The 24,665-nt window shown below is 37.7% G+C and overlaps 2 protein-coding genes across 2 annotated transcripts; both read right to left on the reverse strand.

Annotated features, from left to right (window-relative positions):
- Nucleotides 1-5,696: 5,696 nt before the first annotated feature.
- LOC146471929 (SMAD family member 5-like) lies at nt 5,697-13,619 on the reverse strand. The gene is made up of 4 exons (XM_085120502.1): nt 12,830-13,619; nt 12,425-12,598; nt 10,159-10,269; nt 5,697-7,046 (listed from the first exon to the last, which is right to left on the reverse strand). The coding sequence occupies exons 1-4, from the start codon at nt 13,230-13,232 to the stop codon at nt 6,412-6,414; spliced, it is 1,323 nt and encodes a 440-aa protein (XP_084976628.1). The 5' UTR covers nt 13,233-13,619; the 3' UTR covers nt 5,697-6,411.
- A 1,943-nt stretch (nt 13,620-15,562) lies between these two features.
- Nucleotides 15,563-24,665, reverse strand: LOC146471930 (dolichyl-phosphate beta-glucosyltransferase-like). Its single transcript, XM_085120503.1, has 11 exons — nt 24,537-24,665; nt 24,215-24,395; nt 23,001-23,047; nt 22,765-22,833; nt 22,401-22,493; nt 21,430-21,543; nt 20,921-20,983; nt 20,431-20,514; nt 19,559-19,626; nt 18,432-18,517; nt 15,563-17,850 (listed from the first exon to the last, which is right to left on the reverse strand). Exons 1-11 carry the CDS (start codon nt 24,636-24,638, stop codon nt 17,732-17,734), a joined length of 1,026 nt encoding a protein of 341 aa, XP_084976629.1. The 5' UTR covers nt 24,639-24,665; the 3' UTR covers nt 15,563-17,731.

A 24,665-nucleotide genomic window follows, 5' to 3' on the forward strand; every position in this document is an offset into this window, starting at 1 on the left:
ATCATTTGTGTTTTATCTCGATGATCTAAAGGAACACGTGCTCAAGCTTCAGCAAAAAATTTATCATTTGTATTTGCTTTGTGTTGCGGTTTGAAATAAAATATTCCTGATAGACACGTGTGCGATTGGACCCAAGTTAAGAAGTGCCCAATTAAAAAAAACCAATTGTGACGTTATACGGAAAGGAAAGTGCTTCATATTTTTTCTCCTAAGTTTAAACCTTTTTAATTGTATAATATTTTAAGTTTCCTGGAGGAATGGCTTCCTGAGCACACTTTGAAGCCGTAACCCCCCTCCCCCACCCCGTGTAGTAGGTACTTCATGTCCAATAGACGACAAAGAGTAATTTTGTTTGGGCCAATAGTTCAACTTGTACCACAGTCTAGTCGATAGACCTCTTCAGCGCCAGGGTTAACCCTACATCTTTCAAGTTGCTTTATTTACTTATTTAGTTTATTTGCCACACACAATTAAGTTACAATGATTAAGAAATTACAATGATTACAATGGTCACAAATGATTACAAACTAGTGATTAAAATACAAGAGATAGAAAAGAAGTGGCGAGGGAACCTAATAAAAACCATGGGGCTTATAAAACCAAGGTTCCCTCCCAGAGAAATAAATGATGACTAAACCTAGACAATATGGTAAGCGAAGTACTGACAAGTCACATTTGTACACCCTTAAAAAATAAGCTTATTCGAGGGTTTTAATACTGTATGTATAATCGGTGATTGCATGGCTGACACTACGGCAAAGGGTAATTTCAGTTTGCTTTATGATGCTTTATTTTGAATAAAACCGAACCATAGCAAAATATAGCTCATGTTTGTACAGGAGATATGACAGCAATAAAATGCGCATTAAACAAGAGCGCCTTAGTTTGCCCAAATACACTCGTTACCACTGTATTTAAGTAGTGCCCAAACCCAGGGGTGGGGGGATTTGACCACAAAGTTGTGCTCCACAGTTGGGGCTAAATGAATATAAATATATGACTGAAACATATATTTTGAACTGCGAATGAAAGAGCAAATAGAAGAAAGATCCTCGCAGTTACTTAGGGGCTAACAGTAGGGGCTATTGATACGAAAAAAAAACCGAAAATGTCAAATGGCTATGGGTATGCCCGCCCTGCCCCGAGTCGGGGAAAACATTGATAGGTGCATTATACGTAAAGTGGCGTCTGGCTCTTGCATCTACACGACAAGAGATCCGGCAACGAAAATTGTTCAGAACAGTTACGTCGTGTCTCCTCTGCCGGCATTCAAAAGTTTCGTAATCTGTGAAGCGAGCATTTCCGTAGGTTTTTTCGTGGTTTGGGTTTTTCTTAGCTTCCTACCCAGAGGTTCTTTGGTGTAGGAGGAGTGCGTGACGTGCCCGTCTGCGTGGGAGGCTGTTTTTCTGCTCTGAGGAAGACTTTAGCTATAGCTGCGCTAAAGTTGAAGCGGAAGTAACGTTCCAATCGCTGGCTACATATACAAGGGCGAAACTGATATCAGTGGATTTTCGATAGGAGGGGTCCAAATACTGTAAATCCTCGGATAAGCGCCCCACCACTCTGCAGCCTTTCTTTCTCCCAGAATTATGGTACCTTTTAGGGGTTCTTTTCATATTTCGACGATCATCCCCGTCACTTTTATAGGGGAGTCCCATCCCCCGGGGTGCTTATTCCTTGGGTAATGTATTAGTATTTTAAACGAAATTGAGTTCTGTATATATCCTATAACTCTTTTGCGTGCAAGATTGTAAGTTATTTCGAAACAATGTTTGAAAACTTTTCCTCTTGTGTCTGTTGATAAACCAGAGAAACAATGAACCAACACAAGGAGCGCTCGGTATTAGGTCGTACGTCCGGCTACAGAAAATAGTCAACGCATTCATCTGATTTTGTTTTTTAGGCTTGGAATCTCAATGTGCTTTCATGTAGAAGAAAAAAACAACAACAACAAAAGTACCCATTGAAATCTCAAGCCTCAACGAAAGAAAGATCATAAAAATCCTTTTATTATTGTTATCATCGTCATCATCATCATTATCACGACCATCTTATTATTAGTAGTATAAATCTACTAGTGTTCTATCACGAATGCCGTTCTCTGATTGGCTACGCTACTCGCTATCTATTCTGTGATAGATAGTGCTGTTTTCAACAAAATGGCGGCCGCTTCGTCGCGTTTTCGAAGTGTCTGCGATGAGGAAATAGATAATTTACTTGTTTAGTTTTGACCGACTAGTAGATTTATACTAAAACAATTAGATTATTCGCTCTCGATTTCTATGCGTGATAGCTGATTCGGGCTGCGCCCTCATCAGCTATCACGCGATAGAAATCTCGAGCTCATAATCTAATTGTTAATTATTATTATTACTATTATTATTATTATTATAAATAACAATGATCTATTTTATTGAATAACGAATAATAAAATAAATTTTACAATCAACATGACTCTAAGCGTACTGTACAATTATGGTTGCATGCAATAAAATCAATAACATAATTGGAAAACGACATTTTTTCGCCACTTGACCTGGCTTAAATGGAAATATCTCGTCACGTTTCAAGCAATCCAAAATCTCTATGCTCATCCCGTGAATCTATGATGTGGGATGTTTTGTGAATTTTTGGGTGATTTTTGGGTATATTTGGGAGGAGATAGTTATTCTAGAGGGATTGATAAAATTAAGAGAAATAAGAAATATTAAAGATTTAGTGAAGTTTTAAAATTAGAATTTGTAGTTAACAATTAATAGACGGATACCAACCGAAGCTCAAAATATTTAACGCTCGGTACTTTTGGTATTCATTTGACTTGGAATTTCAGAACATGTAGGCACCGCTTAAATTAAACAAATTTAAAATAACTGAAAGCATTTCCTGGTTAACGAGATCTATGATGAATTTTCTCTTTTATATCAAAGCGAGTTTGGATCCCTTGACCCTCCCCTTACATCCACCGATATGTATACAGTGAATCTTGACCATTTGCTCTGAATACCTACTAGTCTCAAATTGGGTTTAAGTGAAAATTTTGGCGAGTTTGGCCTGCAAACAACATCACACTTTACAATGCTACACGCTCAGGGTACGAGATTAGCTTCCACCCACAAGATAAAAGTGCTTGGTTAGGTTGGGTTTTGGGAAACTTTTTATAATTTTTGACAACTTGCTAAACTGTGCAATATAAACCAAGCAACTATGGGAGACGGAGTCAGCATCACAAATCTCAAACTTGATAACTGTTGGGACAGTTCTTGTGTTCGAGTGGCTATTTGAAAAGAAGCGTTCAAAAAGGTCTCAAAACTATCAACAGTATATCAGCTTGAGCAGTGTCCATTCTTTCTAACTCTCCTGGAATCGAATAGTAGTCTTTCCCATTTGGGGCATTAATTTGCCAGTTTGTTTTCAAAAAATTTTAACCCTTTCAGTAGAGCCTGGTGGGGTGGATGCACACTTACAAAAATCCCTGAGCTGATTAGGATACCAAGACATGGGTTTAATCAACCAATTTATTTGAACTCTGAGTCCCCACTACCACCCCTCCCCCCCCCCCCCCCCTTTGGAAACCCACCTGACAGTTTCCAGTTTCCAGCGTTTGTGCCTTTGCGCATGTGAATTCATGATGTTCTTGGCTAACAAAACATTCTGTTTTCATTTTTTCCCACTATTGGCAATCCTCTAGTTTTCCTCTACATTTCACGCCACACACACACACAAATCAAACTGTAATTGCTGAATACAAACCAAGTCTTTAATCAACTTTACCATACTTTTGACGTTTCATGCAGTTACAAGCTGTTGTACCAGGATCTCCTTATACCTTGCACCCAGAGTGAGGCCTTGAGTAAAGCAAATAAAGCCCAAAAATTTAAAAGAAAATGTGAAGCTTAATCCCAATTTCCAGCGGAGTAGGCGAGTCTTAAAAATCTCTTCATTGGGGGGGGGGGGGGGGGGGGGTAGATATTTTCTGACACAACACATTTCAAGCATTATTACTTAACCAGGTACAAAGTCATTCATGAATTAGGCAAAATAAAACTAACACAAGCTTCTCAAAGATAATAAAATGCACAGTGGTTCATTCTTAGCAGTATCCTTAGTTTTTTGGATGGCCATTCTTGCAGAAGGTCTGGTACATTATTACTTTAGTTAATCCTTCAATTGTGTGCATATCAACTCCATGGAGCTGAAATCGGTCCCCAGGGTATACTCTAACACCTTATAAACAGGCCGGCAAACTAACTCTGATTCCACAAAATGTAGATCTTGTGATGGGTCTGTGTATAAAATCCTAAAGTGTGACCATTCAAATGAAGCTACTAAGCAGTACATTCCTGCTGTGTTGTTTATTATGATGTACAAGGTGGTGCCAACTTTTAAATCTGTGAATAAAATTGCAAAGTGACCAATCAAAATAAACGGTGTTGAACAATGCTTTCCTGTGATTCTATTTCCCAAGTATAAGATATGCGTGGACAATAGATCATATCTACATTCTTGGCATTGAACTGGAACAGCTTAAACAGGAGACTTAAGTCGGGAATCTTTTCACTAGACTGTTCACAGTCCCCCTATTTTTCTGAGGGATTGTCGGGACTGGTATGCTTCAATGAAGCTGTGGCCATCTTGGTTTGTAAAAGCGTGCGCGATCTAGGGAGAGTGTCTTAACTACTGGGGGAGCCGGAGTGGGGAGGCGGCTATTTTTTTGCTTCCTCTCTCCCACTCAACTAACCACCACTCCTGTTCCCTCGGTTGTTCAGACACTCCCAAGATCACGCACGCTTTTACAAACCAAGATTTTGACAGCCCCAGCGAAGCGTACCAGTCTCGACAATTGTACGGAAAAATAGGGGGACTGTGAACAGTCTATCTTTTCACATGCAAATATTTTTATTTTATATGTTACCCCACAAGAGCCTCTACTGCAAACAAGATCCAGCTCAATAACCAGAACACCAAAATCTAGGGCTAACTTTTCAGCATTCTGGTGCCCCCTTTGCATAAGTTGTTTGAAAAATGCTTCACCGTGACTGCAAGTTAAATACATTTTAAAACAGAAGAATGCCTCTGAATGACCTCAATGTAGCCCATGTCACCTCTTGTGCCGGCTTTAATTTAAAAATTGTTACTATTATTTTATAAGGATGGTTCGTCATTTATGGGGATGACTGGGCTGGTAAATCAGAAAAACTTTTTTTGTTTTTTTTTTCCTAACGCTGGTCTTGAAATCTTGCTAGAATTTCTAAGCCTGCCTAAATTTTGTTCCAAAGTTTTCAAAGCCTGTTAAAAAATGATAAACCTCGCATAAAATTATAATACAGTAACAGTATGAAATATTGTTAATTTTTCAATACAGTGTAGAACCCGAGCAGACTTCTCAGGGAACTGTTTTCAACAATTAGTTTAAAACACAAATGTTTATTGCCTTTTGAAACTGATTTGGGCCAGAAACAACTACAAGTGCATACTACTCTGATCATGTAGATAACTTTATCAAATTATGATTGTTAGTCCACGACGCTAAGTGGAATTGCTTTTTCATGATAATATTTTAAAATACCCATTCAAAACTGACTGTTTTCAGAACAAGACATTTTTTTTTTCAAAACCTGGTCATTTTTGGTCCCAAAAAAACTTCAAGCATGTCATTTCGGGAAGATAACATTTTTATGGCCCAGTCATTTTTTACCTGGCCCAGTCATCTTTTTAAATAATGGACCGTCACCAAAACAAAAAATGAAGGATGGCCCCACAAAGCACTAAGTTTAACTTCATTACCTCGCTTCTTTCTTAGCTCTGCATTTTTTTTTACACAATCATTGCTTAGTCTCATGAATTCATGAGTATATGAACAGAACTTGTAAAATATGTGATGGTTATAACTTATAACACATTCAGCTGACAGTATAATACGAAATATTCTAGATTTCACATGAGAGAAGAACCATATCTTGTTGCTGACAATCAGTTTAAGTGTTTTTGTTTTCAAATGTCAGGGTGTGTACAAACTAACAGAGCAATATTATAATACAATGAGCATGGCTTGTATATGCTTTGGCCTTACGTTGTTTCTGGTTGAAAATGTTCCTGTCCAGTTTCATTTCATATTCCTTTGTTTCAGATTATGGTAATGAATCTAAGGCCAAAGCAAATTTAAACTGTAACAATATATGGCTTTTAAAATTGGAAAATATTCTTTTAAATGCAAATCACAAGCATACAAGTTGAAAATGCACGTCAGCATGAACAACTCGATCAATAAACTCAACACAGCACTTATACATTTGTCCAGCTTTACCAAAACATTACACCTATTTTACAACTAAACTTCCCAATTGCACAAGTAAAATATTGGCATTATCAGAACATGAACCATAACGAAATATTACAAAACTTAAGTCTGGCTTAAGAAACAGAGGATATCGGATTTCTTGGCGATCCCATCTGACTCAATACTTTATCAAGCCAATGAAGTGGACCGTGAAGATGGATTTCGATCCAGCACGGGGTGCTGGTAACATCTTGACGATGATACTCAGCACCCCAGCCTTTGACGAAACTCAGACGAATTGAGCACATCTTTGTCAACTCGTAGACAGCCTCATAACCATAATTGACTGATTGCGAAAGCAACTGTGCAAATTCTTGGTTGTTGAAAATTTTCAGCGTGCAGCCTGATGGAATCTTGCACACTGTTGTTGGGTGAAAGCCGTGACTGTGGTTACAATTCCGACTCTGTACAAAGATGGCCGAGTCGCTAAGGCATTCAGCATAAACCTCTCCACCAACGTAGTAAAGGTGCACACCTTTTCCAATGTGTCTTCTTGTGCTCTCTATGGTCGAGTTACGATTGACATTAGACAACAAACCCAGGCAGAATCTCTCAGAGTTTTCGGTGTTGGGATCGGTGAATCCATCAACAAAAATACTGGTGGAGTGGGCTTGGAACTGTTGTCCGACTCTGTTGTTCAGCTCGTAATATGAAACAGAACACCACGAGGATGGCTCTTGATAGTTGATTGGAGTAACATGAGATAAATCTAACAAATTAAAATAACAAGAAATAGTAAATTTTGCGACTGAAAATTTTGATTTAGCCTAGGTTTTAACAAATCAGGGCCCAGTTGCTCGAAGCATAGCTAGCGCTAACCCTGGTTAAATACCATAACAACCTATAGGTTTTAATACCTTTTAACCAATGGTGAGTGCTAACCATGCTTCGAGCAACTCAGCCCAGGTTGCCAATCCTTAAATTTTAGCTGCTATGCTCACTGGTTGCAACTTAGAGGTTTTTGATTGTTATCAAGGAGTTAGACATATGTTGAGCTCCGTCAGGAGGCATCAGACTGGTAACCTTTAATAATCTACTTTCTCACTACACATTTCTGTCACCCAAGCTTCTTCAGAGTCTCTTTATTCAACCAACTTAATGTGCATTTGGTGCAATGATAGTTTTTAAACTTTCTTTAATATCATCATTGTTAGAACTGTGAGTAAGTTGTTCTTGAAACTGTTTTTGTTTAAAATAGGTGAACAAAAATCCAAAAGAAATTTTCTACTTGCCAACAGACTACTGAGTGTACAATATTTACTGCATCACTCTGTGTTTATTCCCCTTGAATGACCAGGTGAGTGGAGACATTTAACCCTGGTTATGTCTACAATGTACATCTACTGTGTGGCAATTTATCACAGAGATGTAGTTTGAGTGTCTCAATGGATATATATATATATATCTTATTCGATGGTTTTACATATATTACACGCGGATATTGTGTGAGTTGCGTTGTATACAAGCAATGAGCTACAGAAAGACAATTTTGGTAACGTTATTTTGGCCTCTCTTTTCTTGTAAGAGTGTTGAAATACACCCAGCATTATCTGTCCATCAGTGTATATGTCGCGTGCGAATGAGGTAAACAACACAGACAGTCAGTGAAATGTTGTTGTCCGTATTCGCTCTCTTGTAAACTGGCCAAACTGGGACACTACAGTGTATTACAGTCTAATATTTTGCTTGTTTTCTTGACCTTATTTGGTGAAATGACATAATAGTGGAATAAAAAAATGATGTATTGATGGGTGTAAATACATGTACATGTCCCCAGTAAAGTGGGTTGGTCTTGGACTCCTAGAAATCTGTGACTTTCAATTCTAGTTTTAAGGTTACTTCCATGTTTCGCGAGTGCCTTCAGGGAAATCTAGCGAACGCGCGCTGCTTTCGATAAAACCACGGAAAACTATATATCACTGTAAAGCTGATAAATTGAAGTTTGCGAAAACGTCAATGTTTTTTTATTTTGTTGGATACATAAGCGCTCAGAGGCCTGCAAACTCAATACTAGCGACATGTACTTAACTGAATTACCCACTCTCACGTAAAGGCGCAAAACCAAACAGACTGTACAATATCAATCAGGAGATAATAGGCTAACAAAGTGTGTCAGGCTTTTTCTTTATTCCTATTGGTTTGTGAGAAAACCCATCCTAAAGATGGACAATGGAAAATTTTTGTAGTCACGTCAGATGTTAACACGTCACGGGAAAAATATTTTGAATTTCGTAAAAGCCTGACACACTTTGATGCATTAATATCTGATGACCATTTTGGCCAAATTTTGTTGAAATCTGGCAAATCTACATACCCTATTAATTCATTTGAAGATGGGGAATTCGCGCAAAAACAAAAGCCGTGTTTTTGGCCTCGAAACATTTTCCGAGTTTTCGCACCTCGTTAAAATACTTGTCAACGCGCTCACGCCGCCGGCCAATCAAACACAAAGAAGCATTCCCTAGGGAGTTCTGTAAGCATTAAGTGTTACTATAATATTATAAAGCGATTTCGTTATGGGAAAAGTTAAGTCTGGCGCGAGAAAGCCACCAGCTAAACCAAAACAAAGAAGAAAACGGCAGATAGACGCAGCCCCAGCGGAGTTGACATGAGACACGCACTTCTCACCGCTATCAGTACACAAGGCTGCGTGCTGAGGTTCGCTGCTTACTCTCAGCCGGTCAACAACGGCGAAAGTGGCTGGATTGTCGCCGGCATCTTCGATTTCGGACCCCGAATTGATGTTCGACTCTCTGCTATCCGATTTCTCGTCCTTGAATTTCTCTACTGCCGAGGCAGTTAATAGAAAATCTGACTGGTTGTACCAAGAACCCTTGTCGCTCTCCGACAGCTGAAGTTTTTTGGTTTCGTCAAATGATTTGTCGACCTTCTTTGGGCCGGGTTTTTTCTTAACTGTCGCCCCAGGTGACTTTTCTAGTTTTGCTTTCTTCATAACAACCTTTTACGCAATGCTTGAATCCAAAAAGAAACGCTGTTTCACAGGGAAATTTTACATACAACGCCGTGACATGGGATGAACACGATGTAGACAAAATATGCAAATTTGCCGGTAATTCAAGATCGCGGGTAAATTTTGCCGCGTAATATCTCAACACAGTCCCGCATAAATTGGATTATGACACCTTCGCTCGCTCGCCGCTTTTCCTACAAAACTTCGTTTTTCAGATAGCTCAAGTTCTTTTAAAGATTTCTAACGGCTGTTTCCACGAAACTTTGCATCCCTTTCTTGTTTTAACAATTATCTAAAAAAAATTATTTGAGAAAAATTCGACCTTTTTTCCCCATAAGTAACCTTAAATTGCATGTAAAGCATTGTTCTAACAATGCAAAAACATCAAGTATTGGCCACCCTAAGGCAATTGAATATTCATGCAAATGTTATGAGTAGATTTTGCCGGCATTTTTCTGTAATGACAGCTATAAAAGTTATTGTTTACAATCTACGAGGACATTTTCAGTTAATTACAAAAACAACTTCCTGATTCATCACGAAAGTAGCCACCTGTCTCAGTTAATAATTATAAACAACCTGTTTTGAGCAAACAATTAAACTTGTGCATTTGAAACACAAAAGACGGGTGATTTGACTTGCAGACAAGTAATATTTAAATGTGCAGACTGCCACCTTGATCATATGGTATCTCAGAAACTTCTCACTATCTGGCATTATGATAACAACCTGTTCAATAATTTTGTTTGCAATCCATTGACTCAGCCAAGGAAAGGAAACTGAAAGCAGACACCTATTGAGTGAAAACTGCTTTAAAATGGAGGGTAAGTAAATGTTTTAACCTTCTCACCTGTCTGAGGTGATATAGCAGGGGGAGAGTTGACAGTGTCCACGTCCATAGCATTAGGGTCGACAGGGCGAGGAGATCCCCCATCCTCAGACATATATCCTGTTGGTGTGTCTGGAAGTAAAAGGTACACATCACAAGAAAGCCTTGTGAAATATAAGGAGAATTTGACCTAACATCAAAAGTCACTTAGGACCTTATTTTGCTCACCCCTTCAATTTTAGGTCTCCCCACCCCCTCACCCCCCTTCCCCGCACAAGATCGCACCCCTCTCTTTCCCTCACCAGGAAAGGCTTTTCTTTCCGCAGAAATGTAAGTGCCCAATCAATCTGAGCTAATCGAGTTTTTGTTTACACTCAGATACCATCCAAGTTCCTGAAGTAGCCATCCCTCAGAAGCACCAAAATTTGTGGTTCTAATTAAAGACCAAACTAGAGAGGAATGAACACAAAAAAAAAAGTGCAACCCGAGAGAGTAAACATGATGGGCTTTGAATTTGTAAAGGGCTGAAAGACTTCAAACAAACTGCCTTGACAATACCAATATCTTGGTTTTTTGTTTGGTAAAACTACTAAAAATAAATGAATAAGAATTTGGCATGATTTACTACTAACACAGATTAGCAGACCCATGTTACAAGTTAACGATGCCCAAAGGTGGCACCCCTCCCGCCCCCAAACCAAGAACAAGAGATAACAACAAAAGGCTGCTAGTCGCGCCACTGGAACTTAAGATTAAGTTGACATGGACAAATACTTGCATCCCTCAAATATGTTCTTGTCCTGGGGGACGGACAGTTATTTTTTATCACCCTCGTCCATGTATCTTGTTCTTTATTGTTAACTCAGTACCCTTCTATTACAAAACCAAGATATTAGTCACTAACCCCCTGCACATGTAATGAGTTTAAGTTATCAGACACAGAAAAAAGTTACAGAGATTTACAGAAAAACCAACATGTATATAATCTGTTTTGACAAGGTTAAAATTTTAACTGTGAGCAGAAACGACAAACAGAAAAAAAAAGGCAAAAAATGTAAAATATTGCCTGTTGAAAAGTAAATCCCCTGAGTTAATGAACCGGTACAAACATTTCTTTACATGCATTATTATAGCACAGCTACGCAGTTTGTAGAAATCACAAACACCACAACATGTATTACTGAGTTGTAAGGACGACCAATAAATATTTAACCTCAAAAATGTGTGGAAGAATGACTTTCTACAATGCAGAGTTACTGAATTGTTACAAAGTAACAAATGATAACAGACACCTGTAACAGTTAGGGCTGATTAGATAATATTTGCAACTCTTACAGTTTTAATCTTATTAAAATATAAATGAAAGATGGTTAGTGATGGTAGCAGTGATGTTAGAAACTTGTTTATAACTGCTGAACTCATTGAGCTTCGATATCAATGTGCAGACTCTCCTTACAGTTCTTTACATATTTCTTAGACCCCGTTTACATGTATCCGGATATTTTTGAATCCGGAACAATGTTATCGGATTCAAAAATTTCCAAACTGGAGAGCGAATTCAAAAATTTCCGGATTTGCTTGCGAGTTCACCGGATGCATGTGGACGATAGCCATATCCGGAAAGAAAAAGTTGCGGATTCAAAATTATCCGGATACGTGTGGACGGGGTCTTATAGGATGTTTTAACATCAAGACACATCTTTGGCAACAACTTCCTGTGTTCTCATAACATTAATGTTTGATCGAGTGGTGTAAGGAGAATTTGTTACATGATGGTTACTTTGAGGCCTGAAGGCTTAAGTTGCTTACTGTACCCTGGGGAATTTTGTTTATAACATAATTGATCCGGGGTTCACATAATAATTATTGTTTTTATCTAACTTCACAAATGCATATTGTAGACTGTTTAGTGTGTGCGTATATTTCCACATATTAACAGATAGATTAACACTTGTTTGAATATCACGATATGCTAACTCTAAGCTTTTTCTACAAAGGAATGCCAGCTGAATCTCAAACCCCTAGGAACTCCATATCAATATCAGGATGTCTCGACTTCACAGTGAGTATCAAAATAAAATCGGCGAGTAATTTTAACCCCAATAAGCTCAGAAAAGATTGACTCAACATTCCACCCATGCAATTATCGACAAAAAAACTGGACTCAATATTACTGCACCGGCAACGGAAAGGAAGCACAAAACATGTATGAGTTGAAAAAGTAAAAATACAAAGGTCTTAGGCTTTTAAATTATGATGCAGAGATATTACAATCTCCGCTCTTTACCTGGCATATCAAAACTGCTCGCGGGGCTGTGCTCCAGTTGATTTGGTCGGTTTGAGAATGGATATGAAGCATTGTAGGGCATCGGTGGATCATCAACGCTTCGAAATGGAGAAGGCAACGGTGGAGGAGGCCTAGGGTATTCACTTTGTCGTGGTACAAGGACTGGAGGCAAAACTAGGATAACAATAAAGACAGGAGATTCAGCGTTAGTGCGTAATTCCCCTAAAGTTGTATAGCAAACAAAAAAGTCGATAAACTGGTTAAATTAGCTAATGAAGTCCAAAATTAGACAAGAAAGAAACAAAGAAAATGAATGGCGTGATAAATCGGGAGACACTTAAGTAGTTAGTGCTTTCGGGACTTGAGTTCATAATCCAGCACAAAGCACCTCTTTAGTTCTCTTACCTGGGCTTTCCACACGTCTGTAGTGATATGGATTAATGCAAACTTCCTTCTGTTTCAGCCCAAACGCATACTCGCAACAATCCAAAGGCTTCAATTCATGATGGCTTTGAAGATCAGGCCATCGCCACACTCGGCAGTAGATGACATGAGGCAAACCTTTCCTGTGGGAGACTTGAAGGCGCCCGTCTAAACTACGAGTGATTGTGACACATTTTGACGGCTGACCCGGCTTTGACAAAGCGTTTTCCAGCTCTTCTAAAGCACCCTTTTTCTTTTTAAGTTTCTTGACTAAAGACTCAATGGCTTTTTCCGCCCATTTTTCTTCTTCGTCGCCCTGCTTCCAGCCAAGCAGTCTTTTCACGGCAGGCGGGGTGAAGGAAAAAAGTGAGGCCATGGTCGTCATTTTGAAAGGCCGTTTTTTGTCAACTTCTCCTCAACTTCCTGAGAGTTTACGTTCTTGTCTTGTTCAGCCACACGCTACTGTTTCGATTATTGATGAAAAAGGTCGTAAATTAAGTCTTATGAGTGATAGTTACAAGAGTTTATGAATACAACTCCAACAAGCAACCTCCGCCAAGCCTTCGAACTATCGAATGTTTCACTGGCGCCTGGCTGGCGTCGCCGTTTAAAGAATACACAATCTCGCCACAATGGCGACAACTCCTGTCACTGATTTTTCTCAGCTATACAGGCCGTTGCACAACACTATAAAACTACGCACAGAAAACTTAAACGTGAGCCAAACCTGTAAACAATTGTCCTCTCTCAGGCAAATGTGTGTTCGAAGTTCGAGAGGCAGGCCTAAAGTGGTGTGACGTCACATCTGCTGGCGACATCCTGTCTGAGAGTCTGACAACGTGACCAGCAAACAAGAGGATATTGTAACCTTATACATGGGAGGGGAGGGAAAGGAACGCCCAACATCTTGTACGCAGAAATAGCTTTCGAGTCGAAATAATTGAAAATGTTACATGCTAATGCAATTTATTGAACAAGATGTTTGATTTTGCGTTCAAATCAACAGTTAATTTAAGAATTTAAATTTCCGTAAGTCTTATAAATAAAATCGCCGCACGTCCACCGGGTTAAGTTTCCTGATTCGTGCAGACCCCCCGTGAGAATCACGGCAGCACATTTTGTGTTTTCAAAGTGTTGTATTTGAATAACTGATTGTTTTTATTACTGTGCACTTATTTTCTTTCACAAACATGTTTTAAAGCGTTCAGCATTTATGATATTGTGTGCACTTAATATTCGGGAAAATTAAAATTGTCTACTGCTGGTCGGAAGTAGGAGACACTTAGGCGGAAGCTTAGCGTATAGTTATTTGATTACTTCCGGTGCCATGTCGGCTCGGGCAACCTGAGGGATAAAAGAAAAATGCTTAACCGTTAACACAATTTAATTTTCGGAAATTACTTTTGTTTGATCATTCATTAAAGGCGAAAGATTCACAAAAATAGCTGGATAGTTGGCGCCTCCCAGTTCAATGACGTTCCTGAAGCTGAAAAGCGTACAATAAGCGTGGACCGATATCTATAAAGGCGCTAATTAATGTTGTCTAAGGGTTATTGGTAATCTGCATTGAGGGATAAAAACGGGCTGTGTTTACGTTGCAGATTAAATGGTTTTTAATTCGAAATCATGGAGCCTCGTGTAATTGGATGTCGCTTTCTCTGAGAACGTTTTACTGGGATAAAATAAACACCGCATTTAAATTTGCGCTCGCCTGTCAAAGTGTTGTAAATTTTCGGATGCGTCTAAAGTATCTTTAGTTTCAGATATTAGGCTATGAATATCGGTGTTGGTTTGCCATTGAAAGTTTGAATATTTCTTCGTGTTGTATTGCTAATGATTGTTACAGTCAATCCAGGTCACGCGTAAACAGTAATTCCAAGAATGAAATGAACATTCGAATTTCTCTTTGTAATGTCCGACGTGTGAATGAAATGTTGGACATCTCTCTGGAAATCGTTCCGAAAAAGACGCATTAACTGAAAAAAAAGATTCAAAATACTTGGGAAACAATTGTTATTCTTGAAATATTCAATTTTGCAATGTAAAGAAAAATTCATAGCTATATACTGTCAATAAGCTAGGGAAATTTATATGGAAACTCTGAAATCTCGTTGGCGATTTTGAAAACTGACATGTAAATTTCAAAACTCCGTTCAAATTTCAAAAATATCGTTCACGCGTGACCTGGGTTGACTGTAAACAACATGTGTTTGACTATTTTGTTTGCCAAATAGTTTCCTATTGCATGTAGAAAGTGACAGGATGTCATCTTGGGTTATCAGATATTTCAGTCATCAAGACCGAGGTTGAGCACAGTCCCACCAACCTCTGTACAAGTGGTGTACTATAATTATGTATTTCAGTGCATACAGCTTCCTGTATCATTATCAATTAAATAAAATGGCATAAGCTTAGTGTGCCCAACTCTGCCCCCAACCCCCCCACCCCCTCCCCCAACCTCCTAAAAACAAGATTTGGCAAAATTTCCAACGTATAAAAATTTATAAGGTGGAAAAGAGTTCCAGACACTCAATAAGAATTGTTCTGTTCAAGCTGTGGCGCATTGAGCTGAGTGAAGAATATCTAAAGTACAGACCTCATTCCATCACACATCACAATAATCACCATAAAATTGTACGGATCCGAAAGGAAAAACATTAACAATGTCACATTGTTCATCAATGTTAAGTCAGTCAAATGATAAGTTGCAGTACATTTGCTTCAAAGCAGTATTTCACTTTCTTTATTCACTCATTTAAAAGCATTTTGATCAATTCACATTTTCCCAAATCACGAATTTCCACTTTTTAAGAAAGTTGGTTAAATATTAATTAAACAAGTTTATAAAAGCTAAACCCATACTATGAAATTTTATACGCTATTCCCAAGAAAATAACAGTTTAATTTTCATTTGTAAATCCTGGTGCATTGTGAGACACTTACAACTCTCTCTATGGCTGACAGTGGGTGTGCCTCACGTCACCAGGGAGTAAAGTTCATGCAACTTTCTCAATCGTTTATAATAATAATAATTTGTAATTAGAGATAAATCCAATTATTGTTAAATTGATAAATAATTAAAAAGAAACAGAGTCAGTGTTTTGATGTTTCTCATTACACGTTTTCTTACGCCAGACTTTTTGTTTCCTGACATATTGCTTAGAGCAGTTTTCAATAAACAGGCAAATTCAAAATTGAGTTTTCCAAAAGCCTCTGTCAATTTAATAAGAATTGGCTCACAGTGGAAGAATACTTTGTGGAAACAAATAATTTTTTATTGATGCCAGTCTATACTTTGATCAATGAACTAGCTGCCCTCCCCCTAAGCTTCATCTGAGCATCCATGAAGAGGAAAGAGGAGAAAATACTTTTTGCTATATACTTTCAGCTATATGATATGCCAATAAAATTTATTGAATTCTTGGAATTACTGAAAGTACCAAATTAGCCTGGAGAAATCGAAACTTCTTTAGAGCTATAGAGATGACTAATCTAGAGATGACTAATCCACTTGAAAAATATTATTCAGATAAGAGATAATTAATTTTGTAAGAGACAGCTAATTTGTCTAAGAAGGCAGATAAGCGGCTGTAGATTTAATATAAATATTATAAGGTCTAATCCATCAACTCATAGTGGTAAAAAATGTGATGCAAGCAAGGCTCTTAGCAAAAGTGTTTACCTAACAATTTTCCAAACAAAATACAGTTAAGACTTCCGTTTTCAGAGCAGTATTTTGAGCCAACCATGAAAAATTAAAAGCAATGAGCCATCAGTTTTGCTAACTTCTGCAAACGTGGGTTGGTCACTTATCTCACAAACTTTAGGTCCCGTAAATGACCTCAACTGATACAGGTAATATAGGTAATATAAAATATAGACCTGTGAAATTGACTTTTAGAGTAAACAGCTGCATAGTTTTAATCAAGTGCCGACCCAAACATCGACTTGACTGAAACTGGAAACCATGCATGAAAAGTCTCTGGCACCCATGGCCCAGCTGTTCAAAGCCCGATTAATCTAATCCTGGATTAACAAGAATTTTGATTCAAGTTTAATTACTAAACAATGAAGATTTTTCAAAAAGATTTCGTCCCTCAGTTTTGACTTTGACTTTTCTTTACCATTGGCTTAAAATTAGATTTTAAAAACATTTTTAATGGGTGAGCTGAAAACCTTGGTTAACTTTTAATCGTGGATTAGCATTAATCGGCTTTCAAACAACTGGGTCCAGGGTAGTTATTTTAGGAAGGCAATACATGAACCCCTTTTTTATTTCAGTTTTTGTATGTCATTTCAGCTGTAGCGTTCTGGGCCCAGTTGCTCGAAGGATGGTTAGCGCTAACCCGGGTTAAATGCCATGACATCTATAGGTTTTAATACCTCTTAACCAATGGTCAGCGCTAACCATGCTTCGAGCAACTCAGTCCTGTAGGGTAGAATAAAGTTGTTGTTAAATTCCAGGGGGAAGGTTTTCAAGGGTCAAAGCTTTTAACAAAAAGGTTCACATCTTGGAATGCCCAAAAAAGGTGGGGATCTTATAAAACAACCTTTGGAGGGAGTGGTATGAAAGTTTTCTGGAATGTGCAGTTCCAGAAGAAAACCAATTACCCACCCCATGGAAAGGCATTGGGAATTCCTAGGGGGTGGGGGTGTCTTAAAAGTCAAAATTTTAGAAGCAAAGTAGGAAGCTTTACTGGAATTTCCAGGGGGTATGGGGGGGGGGGGTGTAAAACAAAAAGACCTTCCGTGGTAGAGTATGGATAAGTTCTGGAACTGCACAATAACACAATAATGATGGACATGCATTATTCACAAGAAAACAAGTGATTCATGGACAACAACTAATTCCTCTCCAGTGTAAACTGCGTAATTTTCAAAAATTTACTTGGACTTTAGTTTCATTGGTTGAATTCTCCAAGCTCCAATAATATATCGCAAACTTATGAGAAGCAAGTCTTTGCCCATTTGTATCCAGCTCCAAAATGGAATCATCTTTGAACCTTGAAAACAAGAACAATTATTTATTTAGCAGTGATTGCAAAAACCCAAAATGGATCCAGAAAATATGCCACCAACCCTTGCCCCCCGTCCCCCTCCCAAGACCTCCCCTCTAATAGTCACGCCACTTTTTCAGACTTGGTTTTTTGATTTTTGAATCCATAACTGTCGTCAGACTCTAAAATGGTCAAAATCTATACCCCACTTTAGACTAAACTAGATAAAAACCATACCCTTTGGAATCGCACATACTGTACCTATATAGCTTATGTAGGGGACCCTGCTTCCCCAAGGGGGTCCCTTACTATAGAGGGCTGTTAAATGGACTGTTGACGGCATGGCTACCTCATATTCTCATTACTACAGACCCAAGGATTGGAGGGTGTCCACAGTAATACAAGTTTATGTCAGGGAGTACCCCCCACCCCACCCCATAAGGACCTCAACCCAAGAACCTTTGAATTACCATCCTTGGCTAACTACACATGCTATGATGTGCTACTAAATTCTCAGAAGCAACAACGACAAAATATAAAGTATCAAACTAACAAGGAGAAACTATAACTTGGAATTTAGCACAAACCATCAATCTCCTTCCAGTTAATGGCCACTTCTGCAATAGGAATCTTCAATCGCTGCGCAATATAAAGCAACTCTACATCAAAGGCCCTGAAACAATAAAAAACACACTGAGTGTAATTTGAAAAAAAAAAAAAACCCTCATAGACCCTATGCAAAAAATGGCTGACATTTTAATATTCTTTTCTTTGCATTCAAATTAGCCTCACTAACCTCGTTCTTGAATTCAAAAATCAAAAGAATATTTCACCTTGAACGAGGCTAGTGAGGCTTATTTGAATACAGACAAAAGAATATTAAAATGTCCTCCATTTTTGCATAAGGTCTATAGAAACCTGCACAACATCCCAATAAGCTTTCAACAGTTCTGCTTGAATCTGAAGGTTGATGGTCACTTAGCCCCCTAGCTGTTTAGCAATGGGCAATTTGCCTCGTAAAACTTCATGACATTTAGCCCCCTAATGTAATCACTCCAAGTCCAAAACATTAGGCTGTTAGCCCCCTAACATCATATACTGTAGTTTTATCATTTTTTAATTTGTTTGACATCAACAGTCCATCACAACATGAAACTGTAGAAGATCCTGGACTAAGCAAGATTGTCAAAGACCTTGGGTCAGTTATTAAAAGACAGTTTGGACGGCGTTTAACAAAACCACGTTCTAAGCCACTTTCAATTTTGCCAACAATCATACCTAAACATTGTCTACTGCCGACGGTAACAAAAAGGCTAGCATCCCAGACTAGAAAACTATTTATCTACTTAAAATAAACCACTTATAAAAAGATTTGGAGGTCCACTGATTGTCTTAAGCTGGGGCCTAAGTTAGACTAGAGCTGTTTAAATAACTGGCCCCTTGTTTTTTCAGTAATAAAAGTTTGTTTGCCTAGAAGATATAAATTATTTGCTTCCCATCCTATTGACTTCTGCAGTTCCCAAAGACCCCTTTCTTGGTAACAGTACTTTTTTGCTGTTACAAAATATCATTTTCTCCCAGGTTCCACCCTTTTCTCCATCCCTTATTGCAATGTTCAAGTCCAAACGGCTGCTTCTTGATAATGAAATCAACCAAAACATCATATTGGCTATTTCTCCACACATCCATTCACATATCACTAACTGAAACTTACCATCTCTCAACATGGAGAGCAGTGAAGGTTAAAAATGCTGCAGATCTTGTGAAGAGCTTGAATCCACACTGAAAGAAATATTTTTTAAAAGTTGTTCTCAAACTCATTAATAATTCATCAAGCCAAAACAAAACAAATCACTGCCATGAAGGAAGTTTAGAAATGTGATCTTAATTATCATAAAATTTTGGGAACTTTTGCTTCGAATTTCTCCAAGAATTATCAATAGTTTGAGAAGCTATATCAAACACTTGAAAGAGGGTTTCCCCCTATTTCCAAAAACCTCGAAGTTGGTTAAAAAAACTTGGCTGCGCCTCATTTTTCCACCCTACTTCTCAGTGTTTGGAAATCGGAGCAAACACTCTTCCTCGTGTCTGATATATTGCATCAAGAGTAGAAGTAAGAAGCACTAAACAAGTAAATCAACAATGCTACAAATGCTTTATTTATAAGATGTCACAAAGGTGCTTTCATTTTACATGCACCATTAGTGTATATTGTCTTTTAAGTGTCAGCTTTGTATTTTCGCTTCCATGTGTTATACATTTTTATAAATTTATCTGTCAGTAAGTATATTTTTTCTGTTGTTGTATGCATTTTTGTGTCAGTTTTTCGAGTTCACATTGCAGTCCAAACCATGTAAAATGTGAGTTTTGCTACAGTGAGAAAACCTTTTTTATGAAACACAAAAAAAGTGGCAGGAATTGGATTTGCAGTCTATGATGCTCTCCTTCGCATTCCTCTGATTTTCCTATAGCAGTTGGCTATGGACATCCTGTTTTGTGTTGAAGGCAAATAGTTAAAAAAAGGTTCCTATTCTAAGAAAGGGTGACCAGGTGATCATTATAATGTTATAGTATTTAATCTCTTACTTGTGTGTCTTTAATTCCTTTTACACAGAGGAACCACACCAGGAAATGAAAGACATACATTAGAAAGTTCCTTAAAAAAGATCGCTGAAAAAAAAAAAAAATGACAATAACCACAGTCTGTTGTATATTAATTAAAAACAACAATGTATCATAAACATTCATGAATAAAGTTTTAACTACAGGTACAGCTCTACATCTGGGTAAAAGAAAAAAGATGTGCACCAAAGTTTCTTGACTAATTCACTAATGCACAGCGTGTCTGTAAACTTTAAGCTGTTTAAGCTGCAACAGGTAGGGAACCCCATCTTCAACTCCCTTCCCCCCCCCCCCCCCCCCAAAAAAAAAATATACAATCGCAAAGGCAATTCCTAGAGCACAAAATTATCAGTTTTGCAATCATAACAAGTGTCAACCACTTTGGACCATCTTGTATCACTGTTCCACCTATTTATAAAGACAGCTTTCTGGTCTAAATAGAGTGCCAGCTTACTTCTGCAACTGCTTCTTCTTGAAGATGAGATCGTGAGCCACAGACTATCACAGCCTTGTTGCCCTAAAAATACAGAAAATATTTATGTGAGCTGATAAACATTGGGATGACTATATGCAGAATGCAACTTGTAATAATAATAATGTTGTTTATTGAGCTCTCTTGCAGTAACTTACTGAATAAACGAGTTATATTACAATGAAAACTAAATAAAGTCAACTAAATACATTCTGTATATATTAATGAAATCATATACACTACATCGGAATATGCATCACATTGGTAGAAATACTTAAAAGTGAAAAAGTCTTCAGTGCACTTAGTTCTGCAGGTGGTAACGCTCTTCTAAAAGTACAGATGGTCTGATTTGTGCCTCAAGGTGTAGGGACAGCTATTGTCTCTGCGTGTTGGTAAAAGAGGATGAAAAGGGTGATTTAAGTCCTTCATTACATGCATATACTCCATAATAACAACCCCACAGTCTTTTAATTCCAGTTGTAAGCACTAACCTTCTTCCCATTAAGGTTATCTAAAGCAAGTTCTAGTCTCGCCAAGTCAGCAAATTTACTAGCTCCATCAGCATCAGCCATAAGAATTCTTCTACCTCTTGAGCTAAGCACACCCTGCATGAATCATAACATTTTCTTTTTACAACCAAAATCAAAACCAGTGGTGTGTAATGGGCCACTTCTTAAGGTATTTGAAATGATGACTGAGATCAATAGTTGAAATTATGGGACGTAAGGTGCTACTTACACTAGGTAATTTTTGCCTCGCAATTTTGTTGTGGCACAAGTTGCATGACTCATTGCCTAGTGTAACATGCCCTGCAATGAGCATATCTCGCAATTTTTTTGTTGCCACAACAGTTGCAAAAAGTAGAAGTCAGTTCAGCGATGGTGATTGCAACAAAAAACATTGCGAGACAAGTTCATGTCAGGGTATGTAACACTACGCAATGTTTCACGCAACTTGTGCTGCAATGGCTAAACAAAATTACGAGACAAGTTGCAAGACAAATTGCCTCGTGCAACAGTGCCTTTAGTTAACAACTAATAAAAGCCAAACAAAAAAAAACCTCACTGCTGTAACAATAAGACTTACCATCCCTGACCGCTCCACCTTTACCTCTGTTCTGTAATTTTTGCCTCGCAATTTTGTTGTGGCACAAGTTGCATGACTCATTGCCTAGTGTAACATACCCTGCAATGAGCATGTCTCGCAATTTTTTTGTTGCCACAACAGTTGCAAAAAGTAGAAGTCAGTTCAGCGATGGTGATTGCAACAAAAAACATTGTGAGACAAGTTCATGTCAGGGGATGTAACACTATGCAATGTTTCATGCAACTTGTGCTGCAATGGCTAAACAAAATTACGAGACAAGTTGCAAGACAAATTGCCTCGTGCAACAGTGCCTTTAGTTAACAACCAATAAAAGCCAAACAAAAAAAAACCTCACTGCTGTAACAATAAGACTTACCATCCTGACCGCTCCACCTTTACCTCTGTTCTTCTCAAAAGTTAAAAGCCGCATTTTATGGACACCACACTTCTTTACATATTCTAATGCCACCTATGCAACAAAAATGAATGTTAGATTCAAACATATAGCATGCTGGTTTTGTGAACATTTAGCATCTATGATAAACTTCGTTCTCTTTCTAACATGAATTTTGTAATCTTGTTCCGTTTTTTCTTTACGACTTTTATTACAACTTTTAATATTTTTTCTGGATCTCAGATTGTTTCAACTATTGGTAGTCAAAACAGCATGGAATGAAATAACTTATCACGAAACTATGAAAAAATGTTTTGTTAATAAATTAATATTCCTTTTCACCCACCTTAGAGGTTCCGTCTTTGCTACCATCATCTACAATGATGATTTCATAAGTGAAAGATGGCTTGTTTTTCTAAAATATGAGAAAGAAACACATTAAATTATTTAACTATTTTTTGGTAAGTTCATAGTTACTTGGCATAAGCACTTCTAACTAGAAAAAAATGGCTCAAATTTTCAAAAACCTTTAAACACTGCAGAAGATCTTTGCAACTTTGATATAACAATAAAAATAATTACCTTTTCATTTTCCAGGTATTCTAAAGTTTCATCCAACATTACAGGTACTGAATAAAAGACAAGAGAAACAGTGATGTACCTCTAAATTTGAGCCCCCTTGAGCAGCCACCAATGTAATTAGCACTTAAAGCCATGATCATTTTTGTTGCCATGCCAAGTGGAAAAAAAATAATGGCAACTAATACTGTTACAAAGGACACTTATTTGGAAACCAGTATTCTGGCAGTGAACTGCTAACTTATTTGGTTTCAAATTTCAGACCAAAGAACAAACTTATTCTGTTTAGCCTCCCTTCATTACTGCAGTCAACTTAATTCTTCATTTGCATCAAGATAATTAAAGAGCAACATACTCATTTTCAACTTTGGATGTAGGATCAAAATGTCTGTTTCAATATGGCAGTAGTTTCAAAAATACCATAGAAATGTCTATCACAGAGGAAAATAACGTTTCTTATGTTGGGGACCAAAATTTTTAACTGACAACCTTTTTTGGTGAAGGTTGTCATAATATGGTACCTTCAAAAATTAAGCTAGAACCTCTGCTCATGGAACCCTACTAGCAGAGTCGCTTTGATCTTTTCTAGATCACTTTCCTCTTTCCCAACTTATCTAGGAAAGATCGAAGCAACTCTGCTAGTAGGGTATGCTCATTAATTAATTTGGGGAGGCCATCACTATGATGACTATGATAATGGAACCCACTCCCAAGGGAAATAGTCTATCTGACTCGCTGAAAATTATAAGGACACTGTGTATCAGCTATTTAACTATTATTTTTTATTATTAGTTTTCAATGTGGTCTGAGTGTGTGACCTAAGTGGTAAAAATTATAATAAAAAAATAATATTATTAATATTTAAGTGCAATGCTGATTCGAAACACGTTGTTAAGGAAACAAGAACTACATGCACATAATATCAATCAAATGAAACACTCATTTTGAATAGTGTGGGTAAACAGCTAAAGCATGGTTGGTCTCCTACTCTCCTTTCTTCAATACCCCCCACCCCCACCCCCATCACCCCTTTAATACTTCTGGTATCAAACATGGTATTCAGAGGATCTTATTTCTTGACTATGTTTCTTGTTTTTAATTATTTATTTAAACCTCAAAAAAAGAAAAAATGATGACAGCTACTTTAGAATTGCATCATACAATCGCACAGCTAAACAAATAAACAATAAACGAAAAGTACTTGATTATATACTCACGTCTTTTTTCTTCATTGTAGGAAGGCACGATAACAGACAGATCAATCGAACCTTCTTCTTCCAAGAAAGGAAAAGGATATGTAGCATTATTTTTGTTCGGATCCTTGTAATATTTTTCGCTCTCGAACCTAGAAATCATTGGTACAGCATTCCAAGTAGTCAAGCGTATACCAATTAGAATCTGCAAAAAGGACAAATCACAGAAATTCTTAATGTGGCCGACAAGTGATCTAAATTGTTGTAGGTCACGTGAAAATGAAATCGCCATTTCGCAGAAAAAAATATTTTGTTTTTAACTCAGAAGCTCGTTAGCTGTACTCACCGCTACTAGAACAACTGGAATAAGAAGAAGTAGTGCGTAGAAAATGGTGACCAAAGAAATACTATGGAAAGCAAAGAGAAATTCCATGATTGAAGAAAACATAAGAATACTTAGGCTTAGAAACCACGC

The sequence above is a fragment of the Pavona decussata genome, unplaced genomic scaffold, assembly GCF_977016875.1.
Source record: "Pavona decussata unplaced genomic scaffold, jaPavDecu1.1 SCAFFOLD_102, whole genome shotgun sequence".
Lineage (NCBI taxonomy): Eukaryota > Metazoa > Cnidaria > Anthozoa > Scleractinia > Agariciidae > Pavona > Pavona decussata.

Bases quoted from the DNA above. Each gene is read 5' to 3' on its own strand.
- LOC146471930 (XM_085120503.1), bottom strand. From the start codon at position 24,638: ATGTTTTCTTCAATCATGGAATTTCTCTTTGCTTTCCATAGTATTTCT. The intron at 22,494-22,764 runs GTGGGTGAAAAG...TTTGTTGCATAG, and splicing joins GCAAAGACGGAACCTCTAAG to GTGGCATTAGAATATGTAAA. The intron at 18,518-19,558 runs GTAAGTTTCAGT...TTATTGTTTCAG, and splicing joins GCTCTCCATGTTGAGAGATG to GGCCTTTGATGTAGAGTTGC.
- LOC146471929 (XM_085120502.1), bottom strand. From the start codon at position 13,232: ATGACGACCATGGCCTCACTTTTTTCCTTCACCCCGCCTGCCGTGAAA. The intron at 12,599-12,829 runs GTAAGAGAACTA...TTGTTATCCTAG, and splicing joins CAGACGTGTGGAAAGCCCAG to TTTTGCCTCCAGTCCTTGTA. The intron at 10,270-12,424 runs GTAAAGAGCGGA...TTTTACTTCCAG, and splicing joins GAGCAGTTTTGATATGCCAG to ACACACCAACAGGATATATG.